Source organism: Haliotis cracherodii, unplaced genomic scaffold (assembly GCF_022045235.1).
Source record: "Haliotis cracherodii isolate W230 unplaced genomic scaffold, xgHalCrac1.p SCAF_14, whole genome shotgun sequence".
NCBI lineage: Eukaryota > Metazoa > Mollusca > Gastropoda > Lepetellida > Haliotidae > Haliotis > Haliotis cracherodii.
Genome location: NW_027266269.1, coordinates 29,985,239 through 30,004,744, shown reverse-complemented (window position 1 = coordinate 30,004,744; position 19,506 = coordinate 29,985,239). Strand labels below are relative to the sequence as shown.

Here is a 19,506-nt window from a genome sequence, read left to right as displayed (position 1 = left end):
ATGATGATGATGATGATGATTGATGATGATGGATGATGATGATGATTATTGATGATTGATGATGATGATGATGATGATGAGGATGATAATGGATGATGATGATGATGATTGATGATCATGATGATGATGATTGATGATCATGATGATGATGATGATTGATGATGAAGATGGATGATGATGATGATGATGATGATGATGATGATGATGATGATGATGATGATGATGATGATGATGATTGATGATGAAGATGATGATGGATGGTGATGATGATTGATGATGATGATCATTGATGATGATGAAGATGATGATGGATGATGATGATGATTATTGATGATTGATGATGATGATAATGGATGATGATGATGATCATGATGATGATGATGATTGATGATGATGATTGATGATGAAGATGGATGATGATGATGATGATGATGGTGATGATGATGATGACGACGACGACGATGATGATGATGATGAGGAGGAAGATGATGATGATGATGATGATGATGATGACTCATGATGATGATGATTATGATTGATGATGATAATGGATGATGATGATGATGAAGATGATGATGGATGATGATGATGATTATTGATGATTGATGATAATGGATGATGATGATGATGATTGATGATGATGATGATGATGATGATGAAAATGATGATGATGGTGGTGGTGGTGGCACATACAATTGAAGTCTCTTCTTTATATAACTGGGGGCGGTCGGGTATCCTAGTGGTTAAGCGTTCGCTCGTCACGCCGAAGACTCGGGTTCGATTCGTGACATGGGTACAATGTGTGAAGCCCATTTCTGGTGTCCCCCTGCCGTGATATTGCTGGAATATTGCTAAAAGCGGCGTATAACCATACTCACTCACTCACTCTCAATAACTGTATGTTCTGTACATGTAATTACGTATGACAAAGACGTATATATCATATGTGCTGACATCTTTCACTACTTATTTGTATACCTGCTGCTGCGCCCCCCTGTCAAAAGAGTGAGTGAGTGAGTGAGTTTGGTTTAACGCCGCTTTTAACAGTATTCCAGTTATATCACGGTGTGTCAGCTTAAAGTGGGAGGAAAGCCCGAAGTGATGCAGGTCTCAGACGTTTACCACTTCGGTGAAACCCACGAGCACGGGTATGGTGCTGACAAACCTAGAAACATAATCGGGGTGAACCGGGATTCGAACCCACAATCATAGGTTTCTGGCGTGTCCAGGGGACGCAACTCTGCACAGCGAATCAGGCGCCTTAGACGACTGGGCCACCCGTGCCCCCCCTGTCACAAGAAAACTTACGTTACTGATATTAATCTTAAGGGATTATTGTAAGAGACAGGATATCTTTTTAGTCACTGTTTTTAAAGAAGCAAATTATTTTCTGTGAAAGGATGAGAAGCAAACAATTCATTTTTTGCGATCAAATTTATTATTTAAATTATTTAAACAAACCAAAGTCCCTTTATCCCGAACCCCAAAACCAACCGCACACCCACCCACACACCCTATCCGAAAATCGGAGAGTCAGTACAGAAGTATAATTGCTTCGTACTCGCTTAAGATGAAAACCCGTTCCTTCGAATAATTTTATACAGTGAAGGCACATTGAATGATTTACGCAATGGCATTGTATGGTAGTCTCCCGGTAGCTGTGGTTAAACTGGGCACGGGTCACCGAGCTCTTAATAACAGATAAATGCAGCCTCTCGTATTTAAGGACTAGCTGTACATTACCTCGGTATATCACGACAACACGCCTGTTTCCAGGGACGTAAAAGGCCATCCTTGTATGAGCCATAAGGGGTCGAGACTAATCAACGTACCCACGATGTTAAAAGGGAGAGAGAAGGATTCCGCTAATGTCCTTCACGGTTTATTGCCTGGAGCTAGAGTCAATGAAGCCAACAAGAAAATCACGATCCACACTGGGACCTCGAATGAGACCGTCATTTTCAATGTGGGTGGATCACGTTTTGAAACCTACAGATCCACACTTAACAGTCTCCCTTTTAGCAAGCTGGCGGACGAAACCTTCCTGGAGAAGTATTACAGGGAAGACAAGAAGGACTACTTCTTTGACCGGGAGCCTGATGGTTTCAAGGCGATATTGAACTACCTCCGCACGGGGGAGTTGCACCTCCCTGTCTGGCTTTGTGCAGCTTCGGTCAAAACTGAACTCTTATTTTGGGGCGTGGAGGAGGATGAGATTGAGGAGTGTTGCTGGGTGAACTACAGTTCGATGACGACGTCGTTGGAGTCGTTGAGGAAGTTGGAGAAGGACAGGAAGGGGACGTTGGGGCACATTGAGGAGAATCGGAATGATTCGTCTTCTAAGTGGCAGAGGATTCGTCAAAAGGGATGGCGCTTTGTGAACAACCCACGATCATCATTATGGGCTAAGGTAAAATAAATTGTTCCTCTTTCTAAAAATGAGGGCGGTCGGGTAGCCTAGTGTTTAAAGCGTTCGCTCGTCACGCCGAAGACCCGGGTTCGATTCCCGACATGGGTACAATGTGTGAAGCCCATTTCTGGTGTCCCCCGCCGTGATATAGCTGATATAAAGATTGAATATTGCTAATAACATTTTTTTTAAATCTTTCAAACCCCTAATTGTCGGATGAAAACTTGCGCCCTTGAATACTTGACAGTGATTACCTAGCGCCCATGAATAATTGTCAATGATTAACTAGCGCTCATGAATATTCACGTGGATTACCTAGCGCCCTTGAATACTTGATAGTTATTACTAGCCCCCATGAATACTTCACTATTATTAACTAGCGGCCATGAATACTTGATGATGATTACCAAGCGCCCATGAATACTTCACTGTTAGTAACTAGCGCCCATGAATACTTCACTGTTATTAACTAGCGCCCATGAATACTTCGCTGTTATTTAACTAGCGCCCATGAATACTTGATGGTTTTTAGCAAGCGCCCATGAATACTTGATGATGATTACCTAGCGCCCATGAATACTTGATAATGATTACCCAGCGCCCATGAATACTCGATGATGATTACCTAGCTCCCATGAATACTTGATGGTTTCTACCTAGCGCCCATGAATACTTGATGGTTTTTACCTAGCGCCCATGAATACTAGATGATGATTACCAAGCGCCCATGAATACTTGATGGTATTTCCCCAGCGCCCATGAATATTTGATGGTTTTTACCTAGCACCCATGATTACTTGATGAGGGTAACCTAGCGCCCATGAATACTTGATGAGGTTTACCTAGTTCCCATGAATACTGATGGTTTTTACCTAGCGCCCATGAATACTTGATGATGATTCCCTAACGCCCATGAATACTTGATGATGATTACCTAGTGCCCATGAATACTTGATGGTTTTTACCTAGCGCCCATGAATACTTGATGATGATTACCTAGCGCCCATGAATACTTGATGATGATTACCTAGCTCCCATGATTACTTGATGATGATTACCTAGCGCCCATGAATACTTGATTATGATAACCAAGCTCCCATGAATACTTGATGATTACCTAGCGCCCATGAATACTTGATGGTTTTTAGCTAGCGCCCATGAATACTTGATGATGATTACCTAGCGCCCATGAATACTTGATGATGATTACCTAGCGCCCATGAATACTTTACGGTAATTATCTTGCTCTCATGAATTTTTCAAGGAAATTACCTATACTACATCACAAAATTTGTTATCGTTAACAGTAAACGCCTACGACCCTCACCACTTTGGGGTGTCCTCCCACGGGAAACATACTGGCACAGACATTATATAATGAGAACTCACTCAAGTTGCAGAGATCAAAATGGCTAGGTAAATAACAGCATGTCGTGTCTTTGTGTATTGTATAGCTTAAAATCCATAAAGGTCTCTCAAGCAGAACCATTAATAGTTAATTCTACACCATTTGCCAAGTATCAGGTGCGCTGAAATTGCATCCATTGAAAGTAACAACAAAGACAACATGACGGCAAAAAATGTATTGCTGCACCTTAAATGACACATGTATGCTGGTAAACACGGATGTGCATTTCATTCTGCATGTAGTGATGCATATTTAAACATTGTATACACACCTATGTCCTTTCTCACCGAGAACGTCATTGTCAGTGATTTGATATTCAGACGGAAAAAGAAAAGTTTGATTTGCATTGAAACTGCAGGCACGGGATGATTTCAATGTGAGACTGGCCCACCATGCACACAACGTTGTTGTTCAACGCCGCACTCAGCAATATTACAGCTATATGACGGCGGTCTGTAAATAATCCAGGCTGAACCAGACAATCCAGTGATTAATATCATGAGCATCAAACCCGCAATTGGGATACGATCACATGCATCAACCAAGTCAGCGTGTCTGAACACCCGATCCCGTTTGTCGCCTCTTACGACAAGCATAGTCACCTTTTAAGGCAAGCATGGGTTGCTGAAGATCTATTCTACCCCGGAATCTTCACGGGTCCACACAACATTTGCTTTCGAAGTTGATAACACGGGTGGCCCACGTATCTTACTCGTTTGTTTGCTGTTTAACACCGCACTCCGAAATATTCCAGCCACATGACAATCTGTGAATAACTGAGGCTGGACCAGACAATCCAGTGATTGGTATCATGAGCATCGATCCACGCAATTGGGATACGATGACATGCATCAACCAAGTCAGTGAGCCTGACCACCCGATCCCGTTAGTCACCTTTTACGGCAAGCATGGGTTGCTGAAGACCTATTCTACCCCGGAATCTTCACGGGTCAGACAACTGGGATACGATGATATGCATCAACCAAGTCAGCGAGCCTGACCACCCGATCCTGTTAGTCGCCTCTTACGACAAGCATGGGTTGCTGATCAAAGACCATTTCCGGATGAAGGGATCTAACACATATAATCAACTGCACAGTGGCAATGCATAACATTGCATATTTATGTTTGTTAAGCAAGGTAATATTTCGGTCATAGATAAATAAATACATTCTCATAAGCATCGATCTAGGCAATTGAGATACGCTGACATTCATCAACAAGTCAGCGAACCGGAATACCCGATTCACTTCGTCGGATTTTACTTGTATGGTTTGCTGAAGACCAATTCTAACCTGGGACGACCTGTTTATCTAAGGCACAGTAATATCATGTGAAGCGTTGTGTCCGTGTCAGATCCTTGGTTTGTATACAAGATTACCCCATTTGCCGAGCTACGAGTGAGTGAGTGAGTGAGTTGGGTTTAACGCCGCTTTTAACAGTATTCCAGTTATATCACGGCGTGTCAGCTTAATGTGGGAGGAAAGCCCGAAGTGATGCAGGTCTCAGACGTTTACCACTTCGGTGAAACCCACGAGCACGGGTATGGTGCTGACAAACCTGGAAACATAATCGGGGTTAACCGGGATTCGAACCCACAATCATAGGTTTCTGGCGAGCCCAAGGGACGCAACTCTGCACAGCGAATCGCGGCGCCTTAGACGACTAGGCCACCCGTGCCCCCTGTCGAACTACGAGTACATGCTATTAGCTGTTGAATCCGCATCTTCCAAAAATAACCTGAGTGAGTGATTGAGTATGGTTTTACGCCGCTTTTAGCAATACTCCAGCAATATCACGGCAGGGCACACCAGAAATGGGCTTCAAACATTGTACCCATGTCGGGAATCGAACCCGGGTCTTCGGCGTGACGAACGAACACTTTAACCACTAGGCTACCCGACCGCCCCAAAACAACCTGAAGGGACCACGATCACAATCAGCGTTATTTCCCACAAAGATCTGTCGATAACGCCATATTATGATTGATATACATATGTATGCCACAATGAAAAGAGGCATTTATTAGTGTTAGTTTACGGGTAGCCCAGTTGTTTGAGGCGCCTTGGGAACGCCAGAAAATTGTGAGTTCGAATCCCGGTTCGCCTCGATCATGTTTCTTGGTTTGTCAGCACCATAACCGTGGGTTTCACCACCCGCATTAAGTTGACACGCCGCGATATAACATGAACACTAACAGGGTAAGGGCAATATGACCCGCATTGAAAAGTTTACCGCTTCAGCCCTGTACAAAAGAAGGTAGCAATCTAACATTTTGTAAATATTTCTTTAAGGTGACGAACCAAACACATCCATCGTGTTTGCGTCGCCAGAACACAAATAATGCTTTCCTGTGTTTTGTGAAAATTATGATCTTCTGCAAATGCAAATGCGTGTCATGCATGAACTGTATAAAGTCACTCGTCAATGGCGCCGCAATTCACTGTGTAGAGTTGCGTCCATAGGGCACACCAGAAACCAATGATTGTGGGTTCGAATTTCGCTTCGCCCCGATTATGTGTCTGGGTTTGTCAGCACCATACCTGTGCTCGAGTGTTTCACCAAAGTGGTAAACGTCTGAGACCTGTATCACATCGGGCTTTCCTCGCCTGACACGCCGTGACAAAACCAAGTACTGTACCAAGCAGCGTGACACCAAACTCACTAACTTCATTAATGTCATTATCTCTCATTTCAGGTATTTGGCGTAGTATCAATGACGTTTGTGGTCGTATCTATTTTCGCATTCTGCGCAGAGACACATGACAGTTTTCATACTTCCGTTACACAACCTGGCTCACCAATGTCCTTGAAGAACGGAAGTGACGTCAACGATTCCCGTGGTGTCTCTGACGTCTACATCCATCCATTGCTGTTTGCCATTGACGTCACATGCCTGACCTTCTTTCTTCTCGAGTTTACAACAAAGTTCATATTCTCCCCGAGCAAAGTAAAATATTTCATACTACCAATGACAATAATTGATATCATAGCACTGATCCCGGATATCGTCGAGACGTCGTATCGCCTGTCAACGTCCGACTATTACTCACGTGACACTCTCGACGTACTTCCGGTTCTGCGCGTCACAAGAGTCTTTCGTATTTTACGTCTTATTCGTCACATTTCCGGTTTGTGGATCCTGTTCTATACACTCAAGGCAAGTTTAAGAGAACTGCTCCTGATGATGATGTTCTTGTTCGTGGGGATGCTGGTGTACTCTTCTCTCATCTACTTTGCGGATGACAGGAGCACGTTTACAAGCATCCCTCACGGGTTCTGGTGGGCCCTCATCACCATGACAACCGTTGGTTATGGTGACATGTTTCCTGTGACGAACGTCGGCTACCTTGTAGGATCAGTGACTGCAGTATCAGGTCTGTTAATGATTGGGTTCACAGTTCCAGTCCTGGTAAACAACTTCCTATTGTACTACGGCCATACACAATCAGCAATGGTTAGAGAACAGAACAGGGAAAATAGGATCAAGCGCATGGAAGCACAATCAAGGAAACGCAGACCATTCTCTATTTCATCAAAAGTGCTTCCGAAAGCGTCCATCATCAAAAATGAGTCAGTGTTGGCTTCGATGGCCGAGAACGCGTCCAGACGTGCTGTCAAATTGTCAGGGGACGAGTCAAACAGGGAGGACAAAACAAAAAATGAGCCAATGTTTGCTTCGATGGCAAAAAATGCCTCAAAGACTACCGACAAGACTAAAGCGTCAACTGCAGACAGCGTGTCAAAGACTGCCGACAAGACAAAAGCGTTAACTGCAGAGAGCGTGTCAAAGACTGGTGACAAGACAAAAACGTCAACAGCAGACAGCATGTCAAAGACCACCGACAAGACAAAAACGTCCACTGCAGACAGCAAGTCAAAGACTACCAACAAGACAAAAACGCCAACTGCAGACAGCGTGTCAAAGACTACCAGCAAGACAAAAACGCCAACAGCAGACAGCGTGTCAGTGACTACCGACAAGACAAAAACGCCAACAGCAGACAGCGTGTCAGTGACTACCGACAAGACAAAAACGTCAACTGCAGACAGCGTGTCAAAGACGACCCACAAGACGAAAACGTCCAATGCAGACAGCATGTCAAAGACTACCAACAAGACAAACACGCCAACAGCAGAGAGCATGTCAAAGACTACCAACAAGACAAAAGCGTCAACTGCAGACAGCATGTCAGTGACTACCAACAAGACAAAAATGTCAACTGCAGACAGCGTGTCAAAGACGACCCACAAGACGAAAACGTCCACTGCAGACAGCATGTCAAAGACTACCAACAAGACAAAAACGCCAACAGCAGACAGCATGTCAAAGACTACCAACAAGACAAAAACGCCAACAGCAGACAGCGTGACAGTGACTACCGACAAGACAATAACGACAAGATTCTGACTGGATAGATACGTCAACATCAGTCTAAAGCATGGAAAACAATGTTGACCTCGATGGCAGTGTGTGCAAAACTGTTGGCAAGATAGAATGTTCAATACTAACTCAGATGGCAGACAAGCTGTCAAGTCAGAGATACGTCGATGTTTTCAAGAAGATTTTAAACATCGACTCCTGATCAATGTTACATTTAAGGCCATATTATGGATTTCAGAAGGTTCTATGATAGACATGCAGCGCTCGATCTATAATAATTAAGAAAGACTTGCCTTCGCATGTGGTTGTGTCCATGACAGGCAAGCTGTCCAAATGTGCTGACAAATCAAAAACGTCAAAGTTAACTTCAATGACAGTCAAGCTGTCCAAATGTGCTGACAAATCAAAAAGGTCAATGTTAACTTCAATGACAGTCAAGCTGTCCAAATATGCTGGCAAATCAAAAACGTCAATGTTAACTTCAATGACAGGCAAGCTGTCCAAATGTGCTGACAAATCAAAAACGTCAATGTTAACTTCAATGACAGGCAAGCTGTCTACATTAGCCGACAAGACGTGGTGAGATGAAATTGGGTTTAACGTCGCGTCCAAGATTATTGCACTTATATAGAGACGTGCATACATGTGTGTGTGTGGCTGCTTGTACTAGTCCGGACTGGTGCCGATTTATAGTGCCAGCACACTGAGATACCATGCCACAGTTTAACATGAATACCCCACTTAGACACAGTATACTAACTCCGAGCCGACCAGTCCTTGTTTTAGCCCCTTAATGCCGAGCGCCAGATAGGGTAACAACAAGTACCATCTTTTAACGTCTTTTGGTATGACGCGGCCGGGGATCGAACCTCGGACCGGGCGGACGCTCCACCACTTGACCACGGAGGCGGTCTTGCCGACAAGACTGATACGTCAATGTTATCTTCGATGTTAGACAAGCTGTCGTCAAGTGCCGATAAGACAGATACGTCAATGCTAGCGCCCAGGTAAATGTATTTGTAACAGAACCTTTTAAGCCCAAACATCTAGCATAAAAGCTGAGAACCTGTACGGTACAGAGGCATCGCTCTAAAGGGTCTTGAGAACAAGTCTTGTCATCTGCAAATTGTGAGAGTAAATATTCAATATCACCAATCGTATTACCTTTTTTATGCCCGGCGGTGTGGATTGCGTGTTATAGTAGCCCGATGGTATGGATTGCGTGTCATAGTAGCCCGGTGGTGTGGATTGCGTGTCATAGTAGCCCGGCGGTGTAGATTGCGTGTTATAGTAGCACGACAGTGTGGATTGTGTGTTATAGTAGCACGACAGTGTGGATTGCGTGTTATAGTAGCACGACGACGCGGATTGCGTGTTATAGTAGCCCGATGGTGGGGATTGCGTGTCATAGTAGCCCGGTGGTGTGGATTGCGTGTCATAGTAGCCCGGCGGTGTGGATTGTGTGTCATAGTAGCCCGGTGGTGTGGATTGCGTGTCAAAGTAGCCCGATGGTGTGGATTGTGTGTCATTGTAGCCTGACAGTGTGGATTGCGTGTTATAGTAGCCCGATGGTGTGGATTGTGTGTCATAGTAGCCCGGTGGTGTGGATTGCGTGTTATAGTAGCCCGATGGTGTGGATTGTGTGTCATAGTAGCCCGATTGTGTGGATTGCGTGTCAAAGTAGCCCGGTGGTGTGGATTGCGTTTTATAGTAGCCCGACAGTGTGGATTGCGTGTCATAGTAGCCCGGTGGTGTGGATTGCGTGTTATAGTAGCCCGGTGGTGTGGATTGCGTGTCATTGTAGCCTGACAGTGTGGATTGCGTATCATAGAAGCCCGGTGGTGTGGATTGCGTGTTATAGTAGCCCGGTGGTGTGGATTGCGTGTTATAGTAGCCCGGTGGTGTGGATTGCGTGTCATTGTAGCCTGACAGTGTGGATTGCGTATCATAGAAGCCCGGTGGTGTGGATTGTGTGTCATAGTAGCCCGGCGGTGTGGATTGCGTGTCAAAGTAGCCCGATGGTGTGGATTGCGTGTCAAAGTAGCCCGGTGGTGTGGATTGCGTGTTATAGTAGCCCGACAGTGTGGATTGCGTGTCATAGTAGCCCGGTGGTGTGGATTGCGTGTTATAGTAGCCCGGTGGTGTGGATTGCGTGTCATTGTAGCCTGACAGTGTGGATTGCGTATCATAGAAGCCCGGTGGTGTGGATTGCGTGTTATAGTAGCCCGATGGTGTGGATTGCGTGTTATAGTAGCCCGGTGGTGTGGATTGCGTGTCATTGTAGCCTGACAGTGTGGATTGCGTATCATAGAAGCCCGGTGGTGTGGATTGCGTGTTATAGTAGCCCGATGGTGTGGATTGTGTGTCATAGTAGCCCGGCGGTGTGGATTGCGTGTCAAAGTAGCCCGGTGGTGTGCATTGTGTGTCAAAGTAGCCCGATGGTGTGGATTGCGTGTCAAAGTAGCCCGGTGGTGTGGATTGCGTGTCAAAGTAGCCCGATGGTGTGGATTGTGTGTCATAGTAGCCCGGTGGTGTGGATTGCGTGTCATAGTAGCCCGGTGGTGTGGATTGCGTGTCAAAGTAGTACGATAGTGTGGATTGCGTGTCATAGTAGTACGACAGCGTGTATTGCGTGTCATAGTAGTACGATAGTGTGGATTGCGTGTCATAGTAGTACGACAGCGTGTATTGCGTGTCATAGTAGTACGATAGTGTGGATTGCGTGTCATAGTAGTACGACAGCGTGTATTGCGTGTCATAGTAGTACGACAGCGTGTATTGCGTGTTATAGTAGTACGATAGTGTGGATTGCGTGTCATAGTAGTACGACAGCGTGTATTGCGTGTCATAGTAGTACGACAGCGTGTATTGCGTGTCATTTAACAGTCACCTTGATTAAAAAGTTTTCAGAAAGAATTTCTTTAGACATTTGAACTTCGACCCAAACGAAAGGTCGAGGTTTGCTGGTGATGGGTACCAAAAGGTCTAGTTGTAGGCAATATGAGTATTTTTATAACAGTATATAATAGTTTTCCTTAAGTGTGGGGTGTCGCGGCGTGGCGCGGTGTGGCGTGGTATATATATAGTTTGGTTCATAATTTGCCTTTCCCTATCCGGGCAGGGGGCATGGGTGGCCAGTCGTCTAAGGCGCCGCGATTCGCTGTGCAGAGTTGCGTCCCCTGGACACGCCAGAAACCTATCATTGTGGGTTCGAATTCCGGTTCGCCACGATTATGTTTCTAGGTTTGTCAGCACCATACCCGTGCTCGTGGGTTTCACCGAAGTGGTAAACGTCTGAGACCTGCATCACTTCGGGCTTTCCTCCCACATTAAGCTGACACACCGTGATATAACCGGAATAATGTTAAAAGCGGCGTTTAACCCAACTCACTCACTCACTCAGTCTCCGGGCAGGTGCTCTCTAGGCGGCCTCGTCCTTTAACACGCTGAATTAGTTATTTGTTGCTTTCTATAACACCTATATATATCTATTATTATGTAACTACATACCAATATTCATCATTTCAAATATGTCCTCTAAAATGAAATTATATTTTATATTAAACTGCATGTACGTATTGGAGTTTACAAACGGAGGGACGAGCACGGGTGGCGAAGAGTTGCTGCCCTTCGTAGGAATCACGAACGACCCAGTGGACCAACGCGCCATTTCCATGTGCAGATTAGTGTCCCTTAGTGGGGCCAAACTCAGACGATTTTGGGTTCGAATCCCAGATTCGCTCTGATTATGTTTCAACTTTCAGCGCCATCCCCATGCTCGTGTGTTCTTAGAGCTGCAGCACTTGCAGCACTCCAACAGTGTGTGTCTGTATGTGCATGCGTGCGTGCGTGCGTGCGTGCGTGCGTGCGTGCGTGCGTGTTTGTGTGTGCGGATGCGTGTCCGGTATTGTGTCGGTTTAAATGGGCTGTCCGGCGGATGTACAATGCCGCAAATTAACACGGATATCTCACTCGGACACAGTACACTCACGAGCCGACCAGTCCTTGTTTTAATGCCAAACGCCAGGCAGGGTAACAACAAGTACCATCTTTAAACGTCTTTCGGTATAACGCGGCCAGGTGATCGAACAAACGACCTTCCCTTTCCTCTCCATAGAAAATACTTTTGTTTGTTTGTTTGTTTGTTTGTTTGTTTGTTGTTTAAGGCCCCACTTATCAGTAGTCCAGCTATATGACGGCGGTCTGAAAAATAATCGAGTCTGGACGAAACAATCCAGTGATTGACATCATGAGCATCGATCTACGCAATTGGAGATACGATGACATGCATCAACCAAGTCAGCAAGCCCGACCACCCGATCCCGTTAGTCGCCTCTTACGACAAGCGGGGCGGTCGGGTAGCCTAGTGGTTAAAGCGTCCGCTCGTCACGCAGAAGACCCGGGTTCGATTCCCGACATGGGTACAATGTGTGAAGCCCATTTCTGGTGTTCCCCGCCGTGATATTGCTGGAATATTGCTAAAAGCGGCGTAAAACCATACTCACTCACTCTTACGACAAGCATGGGTTGCTGAAGACCTATTCTACCCCGGATCTTTTCCAGGTGTTAAGCGCTGTAGCGGGGTTAATGAAAATGTACCTACAGTCAGGGGGCAATAAAAATAAGTATTTTACATATAAAGTACCAACACCAATCATTAAATATTGATGAGAAAACGTTACTTGAAAGATAACGTTACGGAAGCCAAACCGTAGTCCCCCAGTGATGAGGCTTATGTTACCTGCTAAAAGATACATGGCTACACTTCTAGCAGTGATATTTCCCCATTGTCTTCTACTTACAGAGGTATGTCGTTGTCATGACTACGCGCGGCTTGAACAGTTCCGTGTCAACCAGATTTGCATTGTTTACAATGTACAGGCTGAATATTGAGGATAGTTAGTATTTTGTGTAAAAGAATAAAATAAGAAAATATAGTTTAAATACTATCCCAACATCTTTGAATTGGCGGTGTCACAAGAGTACTTTGATGTTGTTATAATTCCATTATCTTCCCATACTGCAGAGGTACTGTTATACCCGAGAGATCCGGGGTAGAATAGGTCTTCAGCAACCCATGCTTGCCCTACAAGGCGACTATGCTTGTCGTAAGAGGCGACTAAAGGGATTGAGTGGTCCGGTTCGCTGACCTGTTTGATGCATGTCATCGTAACCCAGTTGAGTGGATCGATGCTCATGATGTCAATCACTGGTTTGTTTGGTCCAGATTATTTACAGACCGCCGTCATATAGCTGGAATTATATTACCGACTTTGGCGTTAAAAACAAACAAGTCAACAAAAAGTTAATGTTACTTGTTGTTTAACGCCGCACTCAACAATAATCCAGCTATATGATGGAAATTGACATCATGAGCATCGATTTATACATTGGGATACGATGACATGCATCAACCAAGTCAGAGAGCCTGACCACCCGATACCGTCAGTCGCCTCTTACGGCAAGCATGGGTTGCTGAAGACCTAAGGTACGGGTCCAGCACACATTGACATTGACTTGGTTGATGCATGTCATCGTATCATGTTTGCGTAGATCGATGTGAATGTCAATCACTGGATTGTCTGGTCCAAATTTGATTATTAGCTCACCGGTTCCGAAGGACAAAGGTGAGCTTATGCCATACTGTGGCGTTCGTCGTCTGCAGGTCAACAATTTATTCAAACGACTTCTTCTTCTGAACCACTAATAGGAAATTAACGAAATTTGACTGGAAGCATCCCGAGGTGGTGGGGATTCAAAATTGTACAAAGGGTGGGGCTGACCCTCTTGCACTCCCATAGGAGTTAGAACCTAGACCATAACATGCAAACCGATATTATCCCCACCCTATAATAAACACACACATTGTATACATTTGTTTGTTATGAAGAGAGTAATACATTTAATATAATTTATCCTGGATCATAACATGGAAACAGTTCAGATCGTCATGTTACATTTGCATCTAGATTTGCCATCCACCCATTTTAGATGCTGACAGAGTCAACATTACGAAATACTTGCAGTATTATATACATGTACAGTGCAAATGTATATTTTGTCATGATTGGGTAAATATCCAGGTGAGCGATACAGGCCCTACGGAGAGCACGGGTGGCCCAGTTGTCTAAGGTACCGCGATTCGCTGTGCAGAGTTGCGTCCCTTGGGCACGCCAAAAGCCTATGATTGTGGGTTCGAATCCCGGTTAACCCCGATTATGTTTCTAGGTTTGTCAGCACCATACCCGTGCTCGTGGGTTTCACCTAAGTGGTAAACGCCTGAGACCTGCATCACTTCGGGCTTTCCTCCCACATTAAGCTGACACGCCGCGATATAACTGGAATACTGTTAAAAGCGGGATTTAACCCAACTCACTCACTCACTCACTTTTGTTTACGAACCGCCGTCGTGTTGCTGGGATGTTGTTCGACGTTAAACAACAAACAACAAACGTTTGGATTAAAAAAGCATCAACTACCATGAAACACCCATCTAGTAAAATAGGTTGACATTTAAGTTGTGTCATTATATCTCACAAGGAAACGAGACGAATACTGTACATATCTATTATTTAATGTTCACTGGGGTTGCCGGTTACATTTACCGGAGAGAAATATTAGTGTTGGGATGCAGCCTTCAATCCAGCAGATGCTTGTGGCCTGTTGGCTGCTACACTGGCACCATAACCCCGTGTTTTGCACAGCGCCATGGAAGGGGACTGGTGAAATTGCATGTCAGCAAATTAAGGAACTGGCGGCTGGCTGCAGCATCAACCCCCATCTTACGCTGTGCCCCACTGATGCGAAAAAGGGGCGAACAGTCAAGAAAAGTCAGTAGGAAGATTTTTATCTTTATTATTTCTGCATGTTTGTTCGTTCGTTTGTTGTTTAACGCCGCAGTCAGCAATATTCCAGCTATATGACGGCGGTCTGTAAATAATCGAGTCTGGACCAGACAATCCAGTGATTGACATCATAAGCATCGATTGGTTGGCTTGTTGTTTAACGCCGCACTCAGCAATATTCTAGCTTTATGACGGCGGTCTGTAAATAATCGAGTCTGGACCAGACTATCCAGTGATTGATGTATTATATACTTAACAAAAAGGTTCCTGAATATGCATTTTAAGAACAAAGCAATGAGTAATGGCAGTTAATTGAAAATTTGATTTAATACATCCATTATTGCTGGGAACAACATTTAAAGTTTGAGCTTCATTGATCCAGTGGTGTCAAATGTTGGTTAGTTGGTTGGCTGGTTGGTTGGTTGGTTGGTTGGTTTAACTCAAGTTATGGATTTGGTTTCTTGTTGATTGATTTGTTGTTTAACGCCGCACTCAGTAATATTCCAGCTATATGACGGCGGTCTGTAAAACAATCAAGTCTGGACTTGACAACCCAGTGATTAATATCATGAGCATCGATCCACGCACTTGGGATACGATGACATGCATCAACCAAGTCAGCGAGACTGACCACCCGGTCCCGTTAGCCGCCTCTTACGACAAGCATAGTCACCTTTTACGGCAAGCATGGGTTGCTGAAGACCTATTCTACCCCAGAATCTTCACGGGTCTGGTGTCTAACGGAAGTATGTAACAGACGACGCGACGACAAGCAGGCTATGAAATCGGCCCACCTGCCTTTCATAGCCGCGTGGCTGTTATTAAATGCCAATATATTGTCATGTTTCCCCTTATTCCAATGACAGAGCGGTACAAGGGATACAAGACCATCAGAGCTGCCAATGAGACGATTCGCGTGAAGATATCCTGGCTTATAAAGACGTGGCATGACGCATCGAGGCGGTGTGAAGAAGATGGCGGGTTTCTTGCCGTACTGAACACCGACACGAGACGGAATTTTGTTAAACGGATCGTTGGTGCTCATGCTTTCACCCTGGGTATGAACATCTAGAATGTATATTTTGACGTATGATAAAAACAAAACAGAAAAGCTTTTACAGTTCAAAGATGCCGAGGGAAGGGGTGGTCATGACGGACCATGTAGTCAAAGGTGTCCCAGTTTGTTTTTGATAAACCGCCTCCGTGGTCTAGTGGTAGAGCGTCCGCCCGGAGAGCGGAAGGTCCGGGGTTCAATCATACAAAAGACGTTAAAAGATGGTACTTGTTGTTACCCTGTCTGGCGCTCGGCATTAAGGGGCTAAAACAAGGACTGCTCGGCTCGGAGTCATTATACTGTGTCTGAGTGGGGTATTCATGTTAAACTGCGGCATGGTATCTCAGTGAGCTAGCACTATACATCGGCATCAGTCCGGACTAGTACAAGCAGCCAAACAAACACATACACGTACATGCACGTCGCGATATAAGTGCAATAATCTTGGACGCGACGTTAAACCCCATTTAATCTCACCTTGTTTTTTGATAATATTCATGCGTGTCTGTACGCAACCATCTAACATATAATTGGATAAGGTTTGATTACGTAATACGCAGCTTATCTTGATCTCTGCCTGATTTCGCTGGAATTTTGCCGTGCTTGGCGTTTAACAAAAAAACATTGAAGAAACATTTGTCCATTGTCTGACCGAGTCTTTTAGCAGCCGTTGTTATACAGTGGAACTATTCCCGTATGCATTCATACATTCAAATAAGACGCCGTGATATAACTGGTATATTGTTCCAAGCAGCGTTAAACTCAACATTTCAATAAATTGGGTTTTTTTTCAGAAAAGGCTTGGATTGGCTTAAGAGACGTCCACGGTAACAACACGTTTGTTTGGGTGGATGGAACGCCTCTTGTCAACTGGAAGATAAGAATATTACAACCTACTATGACGAACGTTTCGATAAAGAAAACTTGTGCTGCAGTATTTATCGGGCACAGGCTGCGGTTGGGTACCAGTATGTGTGACAAGAAATTACCCTTTTTGTGTCAGATATAGCAAGAACCCCGTGAAGATCCGGGTGGAGAATAGGTCTTCAGCAAACCATGCTTGCCGTAAGACGTGACTAACAACAAACAAACAAACAAACAAACAATGTGTTGTGTAGGATTTACGAAGAGAGCGACCCGTGAAGATCCGGGGTAGAACAGGTCTTCAGCAACCCATGCTTGTCGTAAGAGGCGACTAACGGGATCGGGTGGTCGGGGTCGCTGACTTGGTTGATGCATGTCATCGAACCCCAATTGCATGGATCAGTAACTGTTGTTCGTGTGATTAGAGTAAACTACAAATGTCTCTTCAGAGTCCTAAAACTCACAACACGGGGATGTAATTGACTGATCCAACCACTCAATCTTCCATGTATTCAGGAAAATAAAAGAGCTACAAAATCATACAAATATACAGTAACTTTTAACTTGATTCATAATTGTCTTATGCATTGTATGTAGCCAAGGTGTGCGTTTGAATCCCAAATGTGACTCCACTTTACGAAGAAAACGACCTGTGAAGATCCAGGGTAAACTAGTGTCCAAAAGAAACGATACCACCTGTTTGCAACGACATAAAAGAAAAACTAAACAATGCAGAAGTTTAGGATTGGTGTTATGCTTTTGAGAAATCCTTTCACACCATCTGTACAAAAAATTCATTTCAATAAAATCTGTACAACCAATATGACAAGCCGTTAAAGATGGGTGGGGTCGAAAAATGAACATTTCGTTAGAGCACTGATCACAGAAACAACGGGAAATGTCACACCACACGTCTCAAAGTCAAGTCAGTAGCCGTGAGCATCAATACATGCTAGAACACGCCTACGGACTGATGACGTCAAACGTCTGATGACGTTGGGAGTGATGCGTTGCCATTCCTCGAGGAGACATCGTTCCAAGTCCTGGACGTTGACTGGAGGCACACGGCGACGTCGGATTTGCCGATCGAGGTGGTCCCATAAGTGCTCGTTGGGATTCATGTCCGGTGAACATGAGGGCCATGGCAAAACCTGTACGTTGGCGTTGGCAAGGAAGTTCTGTGTCAATCTTGCTGTGTGTGGCCTTGCATTGTCATGTTGGAAAAGGAGTCCACGAGGCTGTTGCTGAATAAAGGGCACCACAACAGGCCGTAGGATGTCATCAAGATAACGCTGTGCATTCAGGTTTCCACGAATTACGACAAGCATCGTTTTGACGTCACCACATATGCCACCCCAAACCATTAACCCTCCACCTCCAAACGGCCGGACCTGTTGGATACAGTTAGGCGCCAAACGTTCACCAAATCGTCGGTATACAAGCTGCCGTCCATCGTTTCTGAAGATAAGGAATCTGCTCTCATCAGAGAACATAACACGTGCCCAGTCCCGCCGTTGCCAACGTCGAACTCGCCTGGCCCAGATCATTCTGTTGTTCCGGTGTCGAGGCGTCAGGAGCGGTCCGCGGTAGGGATGACGTGGCCGGATACCATACTGCCGTAGTCTCCTGTAGACGGTCTGCCGACTGATCCTGTGTCCCAGTGCTGTAGCCGCCGTGGACGTCGCTGTTACGGTGCGGTCCCTCAGGTGTAATGCCCGGATGTAACGATCTTCACGGGGCGTGGTTACTCGTGGTCTTCCACTCCTGGGCCTGTCTGACGTCTGACCTGTCTGACGTAACCGCTGCATCAACCTGGTGATAGTGATGCGTGCGCAGCCCAACCTTCTGGCGACGTCGACGTGTGACGCTCCTTGTTGGACCATTCCAACGGCTCTCTCTCTCTCTCGATGGCTGTCAAACGTGGCATATCTTGTGTTCTTTTTGTTGCTGTGATATCAACGTGTCTGATCAGCCGTTTTATACAGTTTTTATGCACGTGCAGAACATGCTAGAGAGGGAAATGTCACTTTCACGAAATTTACGTTTTTTCCCGGAAGTGATCACGTGTTCCCGGTATTTTTTATCGACTATGCTGTGTTTGGGATGTGCAATACGAATTGGCATGTTTTCATACTAGACAATTCACTTAGTAAAAAACAATTTTGAAAATAAGTTGGTATCGTTTCTTTTGGACACTAGTTTAGAAAAGGTCGTCAGCAACCCATGTCCCAAGAGGCGACTAACGGGATCGGGTGGGCAGGCTCGCTGACTTGGTTGATGCACGTCATCGTATCCTACTTGCATGGATGGATGCTCATGATGTCAATAACTGGATTGTCGGTCCAAACTCGATTATTTACAGACCGCCGTCATGTAGCTGGAATATTGCTGAGTGCGGCGTTAAACAACAAACAAAAATACATGGTCGATCACCGTTTAGTGAGTGAGTGAGTGAGTTGGGTTTAACGCCGCTTTTAACAGTATTCCAACTATATCACGGCGTGTCAGCTTGATGTGGGAGGAAAGCCCGAAGTGATGCAG

General features: G+C 45.1%; 2 protein-coding genes across 2 annotated transcripts; both read left to right on the top strand.

Moving 5' to 3' along the window:
* The first annotated feature begins 1,740 nt into the window (after positions 1 to 1,740).
* LOC139461176 (potassium voltage-gated channel protein Shaw-like) lies at positions 1,741 to 11,906 on the top strand. The gene is made up of 2 exons (XM_071242758.1): positions 1,741 to 2,410; positions 6,517 to 11,906. The coding sequence occupies exons 1-2, from the start codon at positions 1,799 to 1,801 to the stop codon at positions 8,227 to 8,229; spliced, it is 2,325 nt and encodes a 774-aa protein (XP_071098859.1). The 5' UTR covers positions 1,741 to 1,798; the 3' UTR covers positions 8,230 to 11,906.
* A 2,871-nt stretch (positions 11,907 to 14,777) lies between these two features.
* LOC139460702 (uncharacterized) lies at positions 14,778 to 17,189 on the top strand. The gene is made up of 3 exons (XM_071242180.1): positions 14,778 to 15,036; positions 15,914 to 16,105; positions 16,896 to 17,189. The coding sequence occupies exons 1-3, from the start codon at positions 14,778 to 14,780 to the stop codon at positions 17,108 to 17,110; spliced, it is 666 nt and encodes a 221-aa protein (XP_071098281.1). The 3' UTR covers positions 17,111 to 17,189.
* Positions 17,190 to 19,506: the final 2,317 nt, after the last annotated feature.